The following is a 21,226-nucleotide window of genomic DNA, read 5'->3' as shown; positions in this document are numbered from 1 at the left end:
GAAGTGGGTGGGGCGGAAGTGGCCGCCGATTGGCGACGGGCGCGGGCGCTCCCCTCGGCGCGGCGGCGGCGGAAGGAAGCGGCGGTGGGCGCGCGGCGGGGGTGGGGAGGGGGGGCAAGGCGGAAGTGACGCGTCCGCCGCGCCCCGCCCCGGTCATTGTTCGCGCTCGCGCCCCTCGCGGCGGGGGTCCCCCCCCGCGGCGCCCGCCATGTCCCGCTGCCCGCTGGGGGCCCCGCGGAGCCGAGAGGAGCGGCCGGGCAGCGCCGCGCAGTTGTGAGTACCGGGCCGCGGGCCCTCGGCGCGGCGCGGCGCGGCCGGGCCGGCCCGGCGCTGCCCTGCTCCTCCCCGCCCGCCCGGGGCGCGGCTGGCGGCGGCGGGCGGTGGGGAGCCTCCGCGCCCCGCCGCCGCCCTCTCCCTGAGCGCGTAGGAGAGCCAGGCCCGGCTAAACAGGGAGAGACGCGCCCAGGTACGGCACCGCCGTCGCGCCCGCGGCCCGGCCCCGCCACGCGCCTCGCCGCCGCCGCCCCGGCCCCGCTGCTTCTCTCCGGGGGGGAGGGGGAGTTTCCGCCTTGCTCTCCGCGAGGGGGCCCCCGCGGGGCGGGAGCGGCGCCGCGGCGGCGGCCGGCGCGCCGAAGCGTCGCGTCGAGGTCCTGGTGCCGCACCGCCCCGTGCCATGCGCCGGGGCCTCTCCCCGCCTGGCTGCGCTCGAGGGTCCGGCTGCGGCTCGGGGGGCTCCAGCTCGGGCGCCGGCGAAACGACGCGAGAGCGCGCGGCTGCCGGGCGGTGCTCCGGCTCCTCCTGCTCTCTGCCGCAGCCGCGTGCTGCTCCCGCTGCCTTTGCTGCCCTCCCGCTCCTCGCACCTGAGCGCCGTCTTTGCCCGGCGCACGGTAGGCTGATTCAGCTCGCTGAGCTGCCGTAACATTGCTGCTTCCTTTGCTGTTAGTGTTTTGTGTTTGGGGGTTCAGGGGACTCGCAGTGTGGTGAGACTTGTGTCAGAGGCTGCTAGGATAGGAATAGGGACGGGGGGCTTAAGGGGTTAAATCCTTTCAGCGGTAGCACAATTTTACAGCGTTAATTCAGCTGTAACATAAACCCGCAGCTGTAGACTCCTGATGCTCGCTGGATGATACTTAAGTCCAACCATGCCAGGGAAATTAAGAATTATCTAAGCTGCCTAAGACTTGGTGTGTCTTTACCTTCCTGGCAGTGTACCTAAGGGACTTTAAATTGGCAGTCTAGCTCCCATGGTCTGACTGCTTGAGTGGCGACTTGGCTTCAGATGGGTTTTGTCATCTCTCTGGAGTTCTCGACTGCTGCATCTGTTTGCCTAACAGCTTCCGGTTAGCTCACTCGGCGCTAAATAACTGAGTGGTTGTTGTGGCTATGAGGTTGTAGCTTTGTCTATCTTGACCTTCTGTGCAATTCTGCCAAAAATGTCATTGCTGAAAGAAGACCTGGTCTTTGATTGGTAGAGCTGTAGGATACAGCACACAGTCTGTCTCCTGGTAATTAGCAAGTCCCGGAATAATTATCTATGCTACAAGAAATATTCTACAATGCGTGAAAAGGTTTCCCTACAGAATTATTGTCAAGAGCAAAACGTTACTTCTGCTGTCTGTGAAAGCTGCTGGATTATAATTGAGTGTTACGTCTTTAGGAATGTTCTGAACCTAAATTCTGGACAGGATTCCTAGCTTCTGTAGCTGCTTATGCAAGCTCAACGTCAGGTTCTAGATTTCATTCAGATAATAATAACAGAACTATTTTTATCAAAATACTCCATTAATACATGGATAAAACATGGCCATGTAAAATGAATAAGGACTCCAATCAATTTATTTTACTTTGTTCCTTGGTATATGCTTCCAATGTATAATCATTGTTAGTTTGCCACTTCCAGAATTCAACTTTACCCATTAAAATAAAGGAAATTGATTCTCTGGAGTTTGTAGTGGCTTGATTGTCCCTGTTTGGTTTATTCATAGAAGATAAAAGTTGCCCCAAAATATTAGTTGGGAGTAAAGACAGACTAAAATGCAACTTGGCACTACTGAAGGAGCGTGTTTCTTCTGTCAGCTTTGAAGTATAATGGAAGCTTAAGCAAGTGTTTCTGTCTTTTTGTTTTTGAGCTCCACTCATCTATTTTTAGATGGCTCTCACATTGGCCAAGATCTTGATATCTATTGCAGTAGCGTGTTGGGATACCTTGGTGGTTGCAATGGATTTGAAGAATTGTTTTATATATTTCAAATAGTCCAAAGCTATTTTTGTTAATGCCTATTTAATACATCTGTATGGCAAAAATTAGGGACATAAGATTAATTTCTAGATATTTGGCATTCTGAGATTACTTCTTAGTAAAAGTAGCAAACAATACAGAATGTGACCTTCAGACAACATTGAAATTGGTGTGTCTGATTGTATGAATGAAGAAAATGGGAGTTTTGATCCGGTTGGGGGAAACTTGGGCTATTCTTTTTATTTACCCAGACTTGTAAGAAAATAATATTAAAAACTTATTCTTAATTTCTGTAGCCTTCTATTCTCTCTGCTTTTATAGGTTGCTTAGTGCCACGCCCATTTTTGAGTTGGAAGCTTTCAATACTGCTATGCCAGCTGTCTAGCTAAAGCAAGTCTGACCTTTTTTAGTTCAAGAAAAGTGTCATCTAGTTGTCGGTCCCTCTGTGAATGTCACAAAACAACATCTTAAAAAAAAATCAACTGAATGTCATAGCTAATATGATGGCATTAGAGAAGAATTTTGACCACTCTATTCCCCCTTTTCTTCCAGGAGTTTATTGTCCTCAGGTTTTCTTCAGGGGTCTGCCTTATACTCAGGCCTTGAGCAATGCTAAAGTATCACGACACTGTAACAATTGAAAGATTTCTAAGTGCATATAAATAACATTTGGGAGAGCTTATTAGAAGAAAGAAGAGCTGTATAAAACTCTCTTGCCTTTATTTTGAGAGTAGGGAAGGGAAGGAGGATGAAGAGGAGAAAGAAAACTAATTCAGTAATTATGAAAAAATAGATTTTTTTGACAAGAGGATTGCTAAGTAATCTGAAATACTATGACATACACTTAAAAGCTGGAACCACCCTTCTGTTTGTTCTTATGCTGCCTTAACAATACTGGAGTTGCTAATCTCTGCAGAATTTGTGGGTTCCCTATTAATATTTTTTTAGAAAAAGAGATTAGCCTCATTTAAAATAAATTAATCTTGTGCTCCTAAGGGGGGGGGGTGGGGAACTGATGGAAAGATTTTTCACTCTGCTTGAGGAATTCTTAAAACATACTCTGAAAGAAAAAATGGCCTACCGAGTGGAGAAAAATAGCTTTTTACTCTCTTCTTCATCACTCAAATGTATAAAGAAGCCTGGAAATGCTTTATTTTATGTTGATAATATATGGAGTGTCAGTCCTACTTATTTCTTTGCATCACCTGAAGAGGTCTTTAGTGACATGAGATATATATGGCGAAGCATTATCAACCTGTATCTGAAGTAACAAAAGCATCTAAAATCTTTGACGATGACTTCTTTCTTTCCTGTTTCATAGATGTTTGAGGTAGATATGTATAAACAAGACTTCTCAATATCTCACCTGAATATTTCCTTTCCTTCCTTCTTTTCTATCTTTTAGCTTTTTGTATTTCTACAATCCTGTAAGTACCTGTTAAGGAATTTGTTGCAAGTAAAAGAATGTTATTGTCTAGAAAACTGTAAATTTTGGGTCTCCTGCTCTTTTTTCATGGAGCGTGAAAATAAAAAGCTACAGTTGTCCTCTGTAATCATGAAAAGTAGAATGAGTCTGGAATTCAGACAAACTGTGGGCTTTTAGGGAAGGTTTCTTCCCAAGCCAGATTACTTAAAAGATCCTGTTTCTAGCACAGCCTCAAGAACAGTTTTGAAAGTACCACTGAAAGGGAGGAGTACACTGATGCAGGGCAGAAATGAGAAGAGTGGAGGTGAGCACCAGACACTGGCTTTGCCTCTGAAGAAACTGTTTATGTAAATGCCTCCTCAGTCTTCTCTCTCTCTCTCTCTCTCTCTCCCCCTCTCTCCCTCTCTCCCCTCCCCCCCCACTCCCTCCCCTCTTTTTTTTCCCCCCTACTTTCCAGCTCTTACATCTGCCACTCCTCCTCCTGCCCCCAAAAGTAGATGTCCCCTTGCTATGACACATGAAGGAGCAGACCTGTTGAAAGGTTTCTTTTGCCCTTTGATACCTCTTTGCAGTGCTAGCTAGTTTGAGTGGAGTTTAAATGCCTGTTTGCTCTTTGAGAAATCAAAAAGGCTGTAGAGGTTCAGCAGTTCCATGTCTACAGAGCTTGTTGAAAATTTGCGTCTGAATTCTCCTTCAGAAAATTCTTATACCTAGTAGAGAAGAAGGGTAGAGAATGTAGATCGTGAGGTTGTGGGAGAAGCATTCAAAGATTCAAAGCATAGAAAGATACAGATGCAAATTACTGTCCAGGAGCTCAGTGCTGATCTTCCTAAGTCTGCATTATCAATAGCACTAGGAGGTTTAAAGTGGCTCCAAAAGTGAGCTTTTTCTGTTCTAATCATGTTCAAACATTCATATATTTCTGATTGCTGCTTTTTGTTTACGCAGAAATATTTAGATGAAGTCATTACCCTCAGTACTAGTCTTTCTCAAGTATCATTTTTGATTCCAAAACAATTCTTGTAAAACCTCTGATGACTGCTTCCACATGGAGCTATGTGGTATACTGCCCATGTCTTTCAGTTTCAGTACATTATTATTTTTAAAACGAAAGTATTGCAGAATTTCCTGCCTACTGCACAAATGTCACACAGATGTCTGCTGTGACATGCTGTATGCGTAGAAGTGAGGCTTTGTACCAAAGCATTGGACGTAGGAGTTAATTCTAAGGTTGCAGCAAGGAAAGCTCTGCGTGCCTAAAGCCTTCCATGTTTTAGACAGACAATAGCATGGTTGTGTGTATCAGCCACCTAAGGGAACCTGGCCCCTCAAACTGCAGCAAGAGCTGTGCTACTCTGGGAGTGAAGAGCACCCTTGTGGCTTCTCATTTGCTGGGAAAAGACAATATCTTGACTGACTTCTTGAGCAGAAGCAACGGTTGGACTCATGAATGGTATCTCCTATTCACTCTGTTCCATGCTGAGTTGGAAGCCTTAACTATTACTACGCTGCCAGAAAAAAATGCCAGTGTATCAAAAGTACTTGCAAGCAAACAGATCTCAGTATGGTTTTCATCTGGACTGGGATTTGGAAACAATCTCAGGTCCTTGTTCTCAGTACATTTATTGATGTAGAAAGTCAATAGGACAGAGCTAAAATGCTCTTGGTGACAGAAAATGGAGCTGGCAGCTTTGCATTTTAACAGTTCTGGATCTGACATCAAGACAGTGAAACCTACTTCCAGTTCATTGGGTCTCTTCTCTTCTGGTGAGAGAAACCCCATTTTGTTCTTATGTCTCTCAGGCTGCCATGTCACTTCTGCAATGCTTTGGGCATTAGATTGCTCTGCTGAGAATCCAGGAGTTTTTGGGGAAGATGCCTTGATTCAGGCAAACTCACGTGAAGCAGGAAAGATTCTCTGTCCCACAGTGGACTTGAAAGGTCATTACTAGCTTGGCATTTGAAATGGTCAAAAGTACGTTTGGATTGACAAAACTGTATCTGTCTGTTTGCTGTTTTGAGTTTTAATCTTCACATGCAAAAAATCTGTATTTACTCCTCGGATGCTACCGGTGCTGATTCCCTGTAATCCTGCTTTATGAAGCCCTCTACTTGCTAGAGTTTGACTTCTGTTCTCCTGAGTTCTTTAGAGCTTCCACTTGTACCTTGATCACTCTTTCTCTTTGTGCCATCTTTTTGAAGGTGACAACCTTCGTAGTCTGTATCTGCCTAAAAAATGAGTGAGTAGGTGAGGTGTAGGCATATGAGTTGGTCACCCTGTATCTCATTCCACAAAGTAGATGTATTCTGCATCTTAACTTCCTTTTCTCTGTATGTCTGAAGTAATTTCTGCTTCCATCTTTGCCATGCAACGAATCTGCTGGTATTTTCCTAAAGCTTTTCTAAAATTCATACTTCTTAGCACTAAGTAGGAGCATTAATTATAGCAGGGAGATGGGAAAGCAAAAAATACAGCTTATCTGTGAAATCTAGAGATAGCAAAATATTTTCCATTTCAGAAAGAAAGGCCCTGTAAGTAGTAGAGGAGGATAATTTAAGGTGTTTTTTGGGTCTTTTAAATTATTTTTCTCTGAAAAGGATGCCATTCCTTGCTACTCTGTGATGTAATAGTTGGATATTATTTTCAGATAGTCTGTGATATTTTGAAATGCTAACTGAGAATATACAGTAAGTAGGTCAGTATAATTTTTGCCAATGAAGTTCCTGGAGATTAGATTGGGAATTTTCATTAGTTAATGTGCTTCTAAGACATAGTGGCACTGGATATACAATTCACTGATGCACTTTGATTAAAATATCTGTGCTGTGTTCACTTATGCTATCTTTCTTTTTCTTTTCTCTTTTCTCTTTTCTTTGTTTTGTTAAGCATTGCAGGCTGTATGTACCGAGTAGTTCAGACGACGGGACCAGATGGAAAAAACCTTCTGAAATTAATTCCAATTTCTAAATCTTCAGGAAGCTTTGTGCCGATAGTTCAGTCTTCAGCCATGCCAAATAATCCTAAAGCGACTATTTCTAGTCCGGTTCATCTTACTTTTAAGACACAGCTTCCCAATACTACTACACCTTCATCTGTTAAGATACCTGTTTTCCAGTCTGCTAATCCTGGAAAGATTATTCTTACAAGGACATTAGACAAACAGGAAAGTGTCAGAGCAGCTTCTGAAAAAGAAAGTTTAACTACCAAATCAGCTGCTAACATCCAGAGCAGTTGTGTTTCAGGTGATAGACTGTCTTTACAGAACATTGCTGTAACAAGTTCATCTAACCAGAGTAACACTGCATACATGTTGGTAAACACAAAAAGTCTTCCAGTGACTGTGAAGTCTCCAGTACTGCCCTCTGGCCACCACCTCCAGATACCAGCTGATGCAGAAGTGAAATCTGTTCCAGCTTCTTTTTTGCCACCTGCAATACAGCAAAAAATACTTGCAGCTGCAGCAACAAATGCATCTGGAGGAACTGACAGTACAAAAATGCCAACTGTTATTTATGTGTCGCCAGTGAACACAGTGAAAACAGTACTTCCCAAGCGTCTGCAAACCATTTGTCCAAAACCTGCCACAGAAGTTTCAAAACCAGTAATGATGACAGCTGCACAAAAGGCAAGTAGTTCTCCTCCGGAGGCAGTGACATCTGATGGTCAGCAGTGCCAGCAAACTCCAATGAAATGGATTGTGCAATCACGTTCACAGTCATCAGCACCTTGCCTTATTCCCGTAAAGTCATCAAATAATATGGCTTCCAAGATCTTGAAGACTTTGGCAGATATGAAGAATGTAGAAGTTAACTCTGCAAATATTTTACCATTCTGTTCCAGTAGCTCTGGTGGAAGCCAAACAAAAATCACCCCTATTAAAGATAATGCTCTCGTCATGTACAATGGGAAAGTCTATTTGTTGACCAAAAGAGGCTCTGATGTTTTGTCGGCCCAAGCTGACAAACAAGCATCTTCCTCTTCTGATGTTTCACTTAAAAAGGAGACGTCCAAACTAATTGATTCTGATGCAGTCACTAAAATAACCAGTAAAGTGGTGAATCTGGTATTGTCAAAAAACAAAGCAGTGGTGCTGTCTCACAAAGATCCGAGAACATGTATAAACTCAGAACTTGCTTCACCAACTGGCTTAAGAAAAGACTTAATGTCTGCACCTGCAGTTCTGGTGACACCAAGTACTAATCAGCAGGACTCCACTGTAAACCAGGGAAAGAGTTTGCCCATCACCAAGAGCATTTCGAGTGGAGTGACCCCTATTACAGAAGTAGGGACACAGGAAAACGTATGCCAAAATGGCAAAGAGAAGAGCTATTCTCCCAAAGCAGCAACTGCTGCTTTACCTCAGTCTAAACAAGAGTGTGCTTTCAGTGAAGACTGGCAAAAGGTAACTCTCTCCAATAAAATGTGCCAATCTCAGTCTGTGCTAAATTGCTATACATTCCTGGTTCTAGTTGAATAAAATGGCTATCATTAAGTTCACGGATTTTTTATTTTTAAACCAGGTGTCCTGACACCAAAAATAATGGTCTAAAGTATGGTTCTTGCTTGGAAAAAAATGAAAATATTTTTATTCAATAAAATCTCACTCTGCAAATGAGAACACGCATAAGGAAAAGAAGAGAGCAGGGAGAAGACTATTTTTCCTCACAGGATAGATTATGTATACAAGTGGAAATGTAGGGAAGTTGTTCATTCTTTTGAGCTCTGGTAGCTGTCTTGTCTCTAATGTTGTTGATCTATAATGTGTTGCCACATTCTTGCAGCAGAGCAAGTGTTGACTGTAGCGTAGGTGTGATGCAATAATGTAAAGGAGTTTGCAGCTAAATGAGAGAGCACATGGTGGAAGAGCGGGGTTTGTCATTCTGAGACAAACTGCAGTGTTACGCTAAGTCAGCTTCTGTTTCCGGTAGCTGAGAGAAACAAAGGCAGGAGTTGCATTTCCTTCCTTTGTGCTATGATGGGGAGAGATCCACCACCTTTTCTCATGGTTTGATGTCAGGCAGAAGAAACTCCCGAGAACTTTAATGGCAACAGTTGTTTCCACCTTTATGCTGCCTACATACTCTTTTTAAATCGTGACCTAGGAAATATCTAGAAAATCCTTGACCTCACATCCCACAAACTCTGTACCCATAAAGAATTGCAGGTCAGGTTTTCAGTAGCTCAGGAGGCCAGGATGAGTTCACTTCCAGATGAAAATCGCTCTGAAGATGGTTTGTGCTTGCTTGTGTTTGACCAGGCAGAAGAAAACTGTCAGCTAAGCATATTTATGATCATTTTAGACATTTCAGTCACTTCTGTTGTTCCTCACCTGAAACATGGCTCAAATAGGCTCTTTTTCTTTTGTGCTTCGTAGTGCCCAGAGTTGGCATTCTCGTTTGCTTTAGCCTCTGTGAAAATAGTGTATCAGATATTTGCTGCTTATTTTTCCTTTTTTGGTCCATAGACTTGGAGATGCATGGGTGCTAGACATACTGATGTGAGATTGGCCTTGAAGATTAGAAACAGTTCAGGTTACAGTGAGGTTAGATACAAGAGATTACCAATTGTGCTGTGTTAATATTATCAACTACAATGCAAATATGGAATGTTTTCAACAGTCTGAAAGTGACACTGTAAAGAACATTATCTCTAGTCTTTCATCATCTTTCTTTGTTACTTTGAAGCTTTAGGATAAGTGATTCCCTTGTTGCATATTTTACTTCTATGGTTTATTAGTTGATTGTGTATTTTCTGGATGTACTTGAGATTTAAATAACTAACAACAATGTTAAATCTATGGTAATATATATGTAATTTCTCAAAATTGGCTTACATGTTAAATGTAGCTCTTGGAAAATGACAAAAAAAGCTTTCCAGTTTTGGTCCAGTGTTTTTAGTAATCCGAGATAGATATATGGAGAGACACAGAGAGACTGATGGCGCTCTCACTGTTCATATATTTCAGATCCAACGTGAGAAGATGGATTCACCAGGAAAGGTTATTCAAATCAAACACCAAGAGAAGCCACATTGGAAACAATATATGGAATTAAGGAAAAAATTTGGCCTCTCTAAGGAGGAGAGAGTATACCTTAAGAGAATACCCTTAAAGACCTCCTGTGAGATATCAGAAGAAAAAGTGTGTTCCAGTAGTAGCTTGAAAAGGAGAAATGATTCTTGCAGTTCATCTTCATTAGATATGGAAATAACAAATCAACATCAGGAATGTGTTGAAGAGGAAAAGGTATCTTGAAATTTTTCAGTGATGAAATAAGTATTCTGCAGCGCATTTAGAGAGTAGCACATGTATAGGCAGAACAGAGCTGCATGTTTATTCTGAACCCTCCCACCCCCTGGATTCATCAGGACAAATTAGTAATTGTTATGGTCCCTGTGAGAATTGTTCCTCGAACTTGTGTATGACAACAGAGCTCAGAGTTATGTGGTTTCAATATGACTTCAGTACGCTGAGAATTTTTCTCCCTTTTTTTGGGTTCAGCTGAAGGAAGTTCAGAAAAACTGAAGAAGTTGCTCTGAAGAAGACTAGATCCTGTAGTTGTGGCTGAAGAGTCAGTCAAAGCCTTTATTCAAATAGAAACCATACCTCTGTATTCTAGAGTGCAATACTTTATCTGCCTTTAGCCTTCTGCAAACAATTGTTTGTATTCTGTAGTGCAATGGATATATGAATAATAAATTCTTGTAAAGTTTTGCCTTTGAGCAGAGGAGTGTTTGAAATCAGGCACGTGCTATTATTTCAGGGCTCTTCAGTCACTCAGATGACTAGATGGGGTTGACTTCCGAAGCGAGGTATCCACTTCGTCAAGTGTGGTTTTATTGAAAGAAATGGAATTTTGTCTGTGTCTACATCTTTAGAGTTAGAAATGTCTTTATAAACTTAATCCTTGTCATCGAGGTTTTCCTGGGTCTTAAGCTGGGAACTTGCTTGGGTGTTTCTCAAAAGGTTCCCTTGATGTGAGGACTTCCATCTTAATGCATTAAAGCGATTTTTATCCATCCACAGTGGTTCTGCTTAGCTCCACAGTGCTCTAAGTTTTCCTCTGAATGTCTCTACTCTACCCAGTCAAAGGCTTTCTCAAGTTTTAATAATTCTATGTTAAAAGCCCTGCTTTGAACAGATCTACTGCCTGTTCTTAGTAAAGTACATTACATTTTAAATAAAACAGGTGAGAGGAATGCAGTCTTGTAGTGGGCAGTATCTCTGATGTTCAAAGGCTTTTTGGAAATGTGAACATGAAGAATTCTTCTAGGTTTTGAATCTTCCCATCAAGTTAGATACCCTTGATAGGCAAAACCTTTTCTCTTACACTCCCGTTAAAGAAGTTAAGCCATAGTAGGAGATGATAGTTACACACAGAGAAGGCAGAAGTGGACTGTTGACTAGGGAAGGAATTTAATACTCTGGAATTCTAAACCTGGGAATTTTTGCCAGTAGATGTTACTGTAGAAGTGTGTTTGCTCGAACTGTTAAAGGAAACTACCTCCACATAATAATCCTAAAAGCCTGCAACAAATAACTCTTGCATTATGTGTTTAATGTACTGTGATGTAATGTAGAATGATGCTCAGTTTAACAGAAGTATGTTTCTTGCCTGTACAGATAATTGTGGATCTGGAAGAGGACTTGTCTAAGAAAAGAAAAACGAAATCCTCACCACTGTTGGACAGTGGAAAAAGAAGGAAAACATCAGTCAAATCAACCACAAGTTCAAGTTCAGAAAACACCAGCCCAAGTTCTGTAGTACTTAATAAAAGCGTTTCACCTCCACCAGACCCGTTGCAGCAGAGTGTTTCCACAGACTCTGTTATATCCCCTCTAGGGAGGGACTCTGAGCAGGACCCATGCTCTCAAAATACTGATGTTACAGACTCAAGTATTCCGATTTTAGTGTCTTGTGGAAATGATGCTTCAGTTATTGAAGGTTCCTTCAGAGATGATGTTTTCCCTTTGACTCCCCCAGACTTGGATGAAACAATCAGGGATGAAAAAATAAAACGACTTAAACAGCTCTTAAGAGAACGAGAAGCAGCACTGGAAGAGATGCGCAGAAAGATGCAGCAAACCTGAAATACTGAAGCTGGTGATCTGGACCATGCTCACCTTCATGTCAGTGACTGCCACAAGAAAATCTGTGCTTAACTGAACTTGAGTTTTTCTGGTAGATGGAGGATCTTACTGAGATTTACAATATGTGTGTATTTAGGAAAGTATAAGTTTCCTCCTAGAGACCAGGAATATGAGAGCTGAATTGTCTAGAATTCTGCTTTTGGGACATCTTTATGTCTCAAAGAATGCAGAAGATAAGCGCTTTTATTAGTGTATTCTCTATATTTTGAATTGAGAGGTTTCTGTATTAGTCCTAGAAAATAAACTTTCCCACTGTGGAATTTCATGGCCTATCTCTTAGAAACTGAATGTAAATTGCAACCCCCCAATTACAGATATTTTTTTGTTTTGCTAATGTTTTATAGTGCATGACAACTTTTGTGAATTGCTGAAAACTGTCAGATTTAATTGTCATAAAAGGTCATTTGTCAGTGTTTAATAAATACTATTTAAGCAATCTGGGGCTTAGATTTTAGGCAGTAATAATGCTGATATTTATAGAAAACATCTTACAGCTCTGGAGATGGAACCAGAACTAACTGCTGAAGTGGGTCAGTGGAGTTATTAGATACATCTCTCTTGCAATTATTGTTGTAAGCCTTTGTAAGGCGTTTGCCACCTGGGCAATGTAGAAGTTTGGGGGTGTGTGTATGTGTCTTTTTTTTCTAAATGGAATTATGTTGAATCAGTACTTGTTGAAGCAGAAAGGGTACATTTCTTTAACCAGGAGTGGTATCTTTAAAAACCTTTGGTTAATTTCTCTTCCATTAACTTGTTCAGTCTTCATTTGAACCTGTCTCTTGCTACTTAAGTTTCTCATTGTAGGAGAGAATAAGCACTCAAACTGCCTTTGCCATCATGATTTTACATATCTCTATATTGCATTTTCCATTTACCTTTTTTTCCAGGATGATCAGACCCTGTATATTTTATCATTTGTTGTATGGAAGCCTTTCCTTGTCTGTCATCCTTGTCATTGAATCTCGTAAGGCCCTTCTGCAGTTCTTCAAAGTCAGGCTTTATTGTTACTGCCATGAATAACTTTGTACTGTCTGCAGCTTTGTTGCTTTAGACTCAGTTATTTTTTTTTGTCTGTTGCTGGCTGTATTTGGACATCACAGATCCCTGCAGACCTCTGCTGATGAGCTCTGTTCACTTTTCTCTGTAATTGCTTTTTCTCTACAAGGATCTTCTCTATTAGCATGTGGATACCTAGTATATGTATAGAATTTTGGTGAAAGACATTGCTGAAAAACTTTGGAAAGACAAGTAGGCTGTATTAACCATATCTCCCTTATTAATATGCACATTGACTGTTTGGAGAACAACAGTGGATTAATGAGGTAGGACAGCCTTTTACAAGGGAAGAAAGAGACGGTCCCTGTTTTGAAAAGCATAGAGTAGGCCAAATATAGAGGAGATAATACTCCAAACATACACAGTGATGGGTGAAGAAGAAAGGTATGTAATGGAACTGAGGTCTTTAATGATTAAAATTACTGTGTAAGAGGCAAGTGTCTATGATGGAGCAAGCAAGTTTGGGTGATTTTACCATGGGCATCCATGGGCTCATCGTGCAGAGTGAATGTTTTGTGGGCGAAAATCCCATAGTTTAGCATAGGGAAGCAAACACCTAATGAAGGACCAGTGCGCAGTGGAGCGAATGATGTGTAGGAATTGGCCCTGCCGGCCAAGGTATCTCATGAAATTCAGCCCCAGTGTCACAGAACTAGGAGCATCTGTTAGACAGCTGAGTGCCTGAGGAAACCACTGAGTTGGCTGGACTAGTGAACTGCAGACTCTGCCAGTGAGGCTGAGTCGCTCCTGGAGCAGGTGTGTACAGGTGTTCAGGCCCTTTATTGGTAAATATGCAAAGCAAAGAGGATAATTTGTGGGAGATTTTTTTTTCTAGCAGTGAATGGCCTCAGGCCCCTGAGGAAGACATATGTTTGCCATCTCATATGTGCATGTTCCTGAAAGCGTGGAAGAAGGATAATTTATGCTAAGCCTGCCTGTCAAATGAAGCAATAGCAAGGATGCAGTCATTTCATGTGGGAAGTGGAAAAGTTCCTCACACATGGGATAACATTCCAAAAAGGGAGTGACACTGCCTTATGTCTCATGTCTGGTGCTACAGTCGCCAGTTGTGATGTTCTTTCAGATGTCATTCGTCTAGCCTGACTGCTTTCTGGCAAAAGTCTTTCCTCTTCATTTTCCACTGATCTCTGAAGAAATTTATGAAGCTGAGTTCCTTTGGCCCTTCCTTTGGCATAGAGGATTCCAAGTATAAAGTTCTGTGATGCACCACCTTTTTACTTTCAAAGCCTCTTTTCTTCTAGCAAAATGGTCAGTTAGGCCTGAGTTTTCTCTAGAGGCAATGATAAGATAGTGAAAACTAGGAGAAGAATACTCTCTGCAAGATTTTTGAAGAAATGCAACCAGCAAGATTTAGTAGAAAAAAGTGTATGGGCTGTTTCCTTGCGAGCAAAGAATGGAAAGCACTTAGTGCAGTTCAGAAAGGCAAAGTGAAGTCATCTGTGGAAGAGAAAGAAATAACTTAGATGTTCCAAGAAAGGCAAATGGGTTACTGAGTGCCAAGAGAAAACCCGTCATGCTGATGGGTGAAAATTGAGGTAACAGCAACAGCAAAGGGATTCCAACAGCCAAGGACCTTGCAGGTTGTTGGAACTATTCCTCTTCCATCCACGTTACTATCTGTAGCACAAATTATATTTTTCTGCGCTGTTATTCCTTGAACTCCTGTGATTTACTATGAGTTTAATTATGCCACAAAGGATAGAGTTCTTTTGGGGACCTTGGCTGCAGCTCCAAGAGAAAGTTATTAGCATCTGTCATTACACACAGCCTTGGATGGCAGAAGGTTTTGCAGTTATACACCATGCTTGCTGTGTCAGGTGCATAGTATCATGAAACCCATGGATTTAGGCTATGAGTTAAAGCTATCACTTTCAAGCAAACATTCAGGAAGAGTCAGTGAAAGACCATTAAGGAATTTCTTGGTCTGAAGAGCAGAAGTGGCAATGAATGCTGGACAAAACAGAGCGGGAAGCAAAGAAAATATTGGGCCAACTGCCAACATCAACCTGGCCTGGTGACTTGGGAGTTTCTTCGTAGAAGAACTATTACTGTGCAAAGATGTAATTTTTCAGCTAGAGGACAACTCACTGAAGCTCTGGCATCTCTGTACAAGGACACAAATCTATGGAGAAGTCTGTGCCAGCTATTTAGCTTGAGAGTTCACCTGGAAGCTATCTACCCAAGAATGCGTCAGGTCTGATTTGGTCCTCACAAGTCAGCTGCTGGGGTTGGACATGTGTAGAATAACTGCAAAAGGAGTTAATCTGCAGATATTTATCATCAGGGATGTGCAGATTTGGCTTTCAAACAATGGTGCTTACAAACTGGTTTGGACCATGTTGAAGTGACCCTAGATTTCCTGCAGCAAATGTGATTTGAGTAGACAAATACTGACCAATTTCCAATGGCATGGTCAGCAGTGGGAACAGATACTGAGGCTGAGTTTGGCATAGCTGTACCTGTCCTCATCATTGGATTTGGGAGGCACAGAGCAGTTACAGTGCGGTCCAAGGAGTGCTTCTGGGATATGGAAAGGAAGATGGTGCTGCTTTCCCTAATAAGACTTAAAAGCCTAAGTAGGCTGTACTGGATCAGATCAAAGATACATCCAGCCCATTATCCTGTCTCCAACAGAGACCAGTGTGGGAAAGGAAATCAGTAAGAACAGACCAGCAGTGGATGCCTAGGAAAGAGTACAAAGACACAGCAGTCGTACATGAGACTTTGGAACTTCACTGAGATTCTCATTTTCCAATGACAGTAGCTCTTAACCAGGCATGATATCTTTAATACCCTTTGGGTTTCTTTTTCTTTTTTTGGCCTGTGAAATTTTCTAGTAACGAGGTGAGTATAATCAGTCTTCATGTCACCATCTCCAAGCAAACAATGATTTGGTAGGCCTTTGTTGCCTCATTCCTCAGTCTTCTCTTTTTCAAAACTGAGAAATTCTGTATGTGTCCCCTGAACAGAAACCATCCCAAACCGTTGGTATTTTTGTTATCCTTCTCCATAGCTTTTCCAGTTCCATCATGATCTTTTTCAGATGGATGGAGCAGAACTGCTATTCTGATCAAAATCTCATTGCACTATGGAGTAACACAGTGGCATCTTGATGTTTTCTGTTTTGTTCTCTGTGCCTCCCCTAATCTTCTTAAATTCCATTGCTCTTTACTACTGAGCTATTTTCATGGCCTGATCTACTAAACTTGATGGTCTCTTTGAATATAGTAGCTCATTCAGAGCTTATTACTGAGTATGGAAATACACAATTTTTTCCTCCACTTGAATTAATTTTTATTTGTCCCTTCTGAGTGTCATCTTTTATTGCTCAGTTATTTGGTATTATGAGAACCTTCTGCAGCTTAATTGGCTTGAGAATTATGCCATTGTCAAGTTTTGTCATCTTGCTCTTCACCTCCTTTCTAGGCAATCTCTGACTGTTGAAGAGTATAGGCTGCAACAGAAATCTTTGGGACTTGTTCCGTCCATTGATAAATCCTAGCCTTTATTTCTTTTCTTTAAACCAGCTCTTCTCCCACAGCAGCCTGTTCTGTTTTTTTGTTTTGTTTTTAAGAATCAAGGCAGAAGGAAGTTCAGGTGTATTATCAACCAGAGATCCCTGTTTGTAGGGACACCGATTCCTTCCATAACGCTAATGGACTGAGGAGACAGGTTGTCTCTTTACTAAACCCAGAGGGACTTTTCTTCAGTTGTAGAGAATTATAATAGAAAAGTGAAGACCAGTCTGAACAGAGTATGAATAGCCATGGTAGCAGCAGAAGCAGCGAGTGGCAGGAAGGCTCCAGGAACAGCTGCTGTTGATGGCACTAATATTAGCATGTCATTGACATCCCAACATGTCTCCTCCATGCAGCTACTGAGGACCTCCAGCTCTGGAAACTAAGGACAGCCTAAAAGAGGTGACAGCCAGCACTCACACTAGAATGAAAAGTCAGGTCTTCTAAGAGGTGATGGAGGGAAGATAGAGAACAAGATAGGAGTCACAAAACATCCAGATAAAGAGAGGACAGTAACTAGATCCGAATGGCTCACAGATACGGGGCAGGATGGACAGACAAAAGATCACAATCTGTCATCTCCAGAATGGCACAAAAATAGGCACATCTAAAGCCAGTTCATGGTTGCTGACCCAAAAAGAGCCCAGGAGTTGTGAGAAGGACTCAGTAGCTGGTTTCATCCTCCGTGTCATGGCAAGCAATTCTCAATGAGAATTTACTTCAGCTTGTTCATCTTTTATTCCTTTAGGGTTCTTGTATGAACATAATCTCATATGAATATATAATCCCATTCATTCATAATGCCGTTACTGTTCGTTTTGTCAATTTGTTTTGCAGCTTCTTATGCAACATCTCAATTTCAGACAGATCCATCAGCGTGTTAGCTGTAGAGAAAGGTTCTAGGATGGGAACCTTCCTAAGCTCCTCTGTGATGATCATGGATACCAGTATCTTTTCTTCTTCTTTTTTTTTTTTATAAGGTGGTAGCGTTATAATCTTTGAAGGCTCATTTTTATACCTTGGTCTACTGTTCTTAAAAACATGCCAGCAGACATCCTCCTGATGTTTGAAAATGGGTTTATTGTCCCTTAAGTCATTTGCTCATTTGGATGTGAGTTCAGCTTGTTCAATGCTTTTTTCTTGCGTCTAATGGTTGCCTTAACCCACACCAACCATGTTGGTTGTCCACTTCCATCACAAAGTCTTTTTTGGATAGGTGAGACATGTTGGCTCTGAGCCTGCAATATTGTGTCTTGAGACAATCTCCAGTGACCCGCAAGCTTTTTGCCCTTTGGGCTACAACTTTTAATTCTCTTGATCTTTTAAAATTGATGGTGGCATCAGTTACCTAGTTGTTTTTCAAATAAAAGAGTAAGAATGTAGTAAACTTTATTTTAGTGCACAATGAGACAGCTAGAAACAGCTTCCCTTCATACCACTCCGAGCTCTTAGCTAGCATCCTTACCCAACATCTCTTTATGCTCTCTGAACATAATGCTCCCAGTACTTGCGAAGTCCTCCAGTTTTGTCTTTGTATCTTTACTACATCTTTCTTCTGCGTTCTTCTCTCTTGCTAGAGCAACCCTCAGCAAAGCCATCCAGTCCAATTGGCAGCCTCCCATTTGGCTTAGTTTTGAGTGGAAATATGTACTTATTTTTGTATTCCTGCTCTCCCATGTGAGACGTGATGATTACGCTTAACACAATATGACAAACAGGCTGTCCAAGGGGAAAGGCCAGGATTCACGGAGAATTTGAGTGGCTGCTGGATGTTGCCTCCTTAGCAGGCTTTTCTTTCTTTTTAATGGATGTCTGATGTTACCATCCTGTTGATCTTAGCAAGAAGGATGTGACTCCTTGGCACACTCCAACTCTGGTGTTTAGGTGTCCACAGGTGCCTCCATCCTCAGTATCCTTGCAGTAGCTGGTGTGGTGCTCATTTCAGAGCATGCTTTGGGGCCACCTCACACACCTGCTAAGCAGCTGAGAAAACCAGTCCAGAGTTCAGTTGTGGTCTGGCAGGAAGACACTGGGGTCATTTAGGAGGAGATTTCTCTGACCCAAGCTTGTAGTACACTGCAGTCAGCAGTGACTGGAGGGAGAGCCAGTTCACAGGGCCTGGTGAGGAGAACAAGTATGAACTCAGCCACTCCATCACAGTCGTCAGCAAGGAAATGCTGGTGAACTCAATGAGGTTGCTGCAAAACCCACGCTTGTCTACAGAGCAGGTACATCTCAAGGCTTGTCCTCATCAAGGAACAGCAAGAGCACAGCTGTTCCCTTACAGAGGATGAGCTGGGAGCTGAGGGTGACCCCAGTGCAGGCAGTGCGTTACCAGCCAGGGCACAGTCCCACAGGACCTGGACTGGGTGGGCAGAGCAGGGTGCTGATAATAGGGTCTGTGGGCAGTCCCAGACAAGGTGAGATGAGGAATCGGGTCCAAGGTCCATCCAGGCAGTTCAGTCAAGAGCAGCAGGAGCTGGAGACAGGACCGCAGTGCATGCCTGAGGTCTGTGCAGAAGACAGGACTGGAGACAATGTAGGTCTGAGGACCATCCCCCCCCCCCCCCAAAAAAAAAAAAAAAAAAAAGCAAGGCTAGAGATAGGTCTGAGGGTACAACTACTGCATAGCTCAAGCTACGACTGGTGCTGAGGCCTGAGCTTAAATGGAGCTCTGGCACCATGGACAGAGGGTGTGGGAGGAGGTCCCAGGTGAGGCTGGTGAGGACAATGAAGGCCTGTAAGTGCCCTCAGGGCCATATAAGTTCTGTAGCAGGGAGGGTAATAGATTCTAGCAAGTCTTGCTTTGACTGCCTGCATCCTTGGCCTTTTCTCAACCTTCATCCCTAGCCAGCGTCATCTGAACTAGCATGGCCCTCTTCCTGTGGGAAGATGTGCCACCAAGGGCCCTCAGCAGAGGAGGTAGAGTACTGCCCATTGCTTAGCCCAGTGCTTGGAGCAGCTGTGCCTTAAGCAGCCCCTGAAGAATGATCTGTGTTGATGGGAATGGAAGGGGGGAGGTGAAGGAGGCAATGCTGGGATGGGAGCATGTGATTCAGGAACAGCTTGCTGGGAATATAAAGGAACCAGAGGGGTGTTTGAGGGTGCTACCAAAAGTTGTTGCTTTGATGAAGGGTGAGTGAGAAGGAAGAGGTTTTTCTTTCAACATGTGTGTTATATAAGCTGTTAAATGATGGACTGGGTCCTGAGAAGAGTTTGATGATCTGAGGTTGAACTTCTGTGGATCTGAAAACAAGCAAGAACCCCAGCAAGTGGTACTGAGCTGGTAGGGGGAAACCTGAAGGTGGTTTGGGTGAATCTGTGGGTTTTTCTGTGTGTATGTTTCTGTTTGTGTGTTTGTTTTTTATCTGCAAATTCAAGAATGTGCTGCTTTTCCTTCTGGCTTTAGATGGAACTAAAGCACTTGCTAGAGTTTGGACTCTGAGAAAGTCTCTTTATAGTTGATGTATAGAAATTATTATATAGTTGATGTATAGAAAAATAATTGTTGTTGTGCCCCTCTGGAGTGAGGTCTGGATAGGATGTTACCCAGGGCCAGAGGCTTCAGGTTTGCTGAGCTTCCAGCTGTGCTGGTCTGTTGTAGCCAGCTAATCAGAGCAGTGCCACTGCGGAGAGGGCTGGACTTTCTGGAGCAAATACAGCTCCCCTGGCCAGGCTGGCCAACACTTAGTGTATGTGTTTGATAGCGCTCCATGGGGGAGAGATACCAAACAGACAAGAGGAAAGCAGTGCTGGATGTCAAGGGAAAGGGGAGAAGTGCCCTATGATCAGATAAAACCCTACCAGAGTCTTCTTGAGAAGCTGAACAAAATATCTGGGCTTTTGTTTCTGCTCGTGTCAGGAAAAGGGCATCTGCTTTCTTGCAGGGGTCAAGTCTCTGCAAACCCAGGGCAGTAAAAGGCTGTTGTGATGAGCTCCTGGATAAACCTTGTGCTTGATGAGAAGTAAATAAAGGCATGGAAAAGGGGGTTTCTGCTGGCCGAAGTTTCATATTCTATAGGTTGTAATAACTAACCTTACCATAAGGGTTTACATACTGCATCACTACAGTGCATGTAGCTAACTACACAACTCTTCAGGGGGCCCTTGATCCCTGGGGATTTATCAGCAACTAATACATGATACTTGGAGAAACCTTCCCCAAGCTATGGAGCCCTTAGTGCCTGAGACTCAGTTAATGTTAATGATATTTGCTTGTCTTCTTACTCTAATGGCTTCAGTAGTTCATAAGTTTCTTTGGGGTTTGTTGTTTTTTTTGTTGTTTTTTGGTTTTTTTGGTTTTTTTTTTGCTTGCAAAACTTGTTTTTGCGCTGTGAGCCATCTGAACTCTGGGCTAAACCAGGCTGCAAGTGCTAATAAAGCCCATCTAAAACAGGGATGTCTGGTTTTAAGCTGGGAAGAAGGAAGCTGCCCAGGGCAGCTGTTGCGGAATGACCTACCTTACAGTCCCAGACTGTGTGGGTTCTGTGTGGCATAGGGGTGGGAAAGGAGACTTACTGCCTGGCTCTACAACTTGTCTCAAAGATCAAAATTTACTGCACAAGTCACAACAGTACAAAGCAACAGTTCTTACTAACAGAAACTTAGCTCACCTAGAAAGCTTTTAGTGTAATTAGAAAACAAGTAACGCTAACAGTAACTACTTAGTAAGCAGACAAAGCTAGCTAATTTATACTAACTGTGACTACCCAAATGAATGAACTAGGCAAACCAATTCTAATTAATCTTACCCAAGCGTTGCCTGAGCAGCCAATGTACACTCAATCCTGGGGAAGTAACTGCAGGAGGGTGTCTC

At 42.7% G+C, this 21,226-nt stretch overlaps 1 protein-coding gene across 7 annotated transcripts; it reads left to right on the top strand.

The window, feature by feature from the left end:
- LRIF1 (ligand dependent nuclear receptor interacting factor 1) lies at nt 1–12,251 on the top strand. 7 transcript variants are annotated; one of them, XM_064498191.1, is made up of 4 exons: nt 1–273; nt 6,561–8,068; nt 9,632–9,910; nt 11,288–12,251. In XM_064498191.1, exons 2-4 carry the CDS (start codon nt 6,566–6,568, stop codon nt 11,753–11,755), a joined length of 2,250 nt encoding a protein of 749 aa, XP_064354261.1. In that variant the 5' UTR covers nt 1–273; nt 6,561–6,565; the 3' UTR covers nt 11,756–12,251. The 7 variants fall into 7 exon arrangements, with proteins under 7 accessions (XP_064354261.1, XP_064354259.1, XP_064354262.1 ...); XM_064498189.1 differs by having other exon boundaries at nt 6,553–8,068; XM_064498192.1 differs by lacking the exon at nt 1–273 and adding an exon at nt 325–466.
- Nucleotides 12,252–21,226: the final 8,975 nt, after the last annotated feature.

This window comes from Dromaius novaehollandiae, chromosome 27, assembly GCF_036370855.1.
Source record: "Dromaius novaehollandiae isolate bDroNov1 chromosome 27, bDroNov1.hap1, whole genome shotgun sequence".
Taxonomy (NCBI): domain Eukaryota; kingdom Metazoa; phylum Chordata; class Aves; order Casuariiformes; family Dromaiidae; genus Dromaius; species Dromaius novaehollandiae.
Note: the sequence above shows the minus strand (reverse complement) of the source record. Positions and strands in the feature narration are given on the sequence as shown.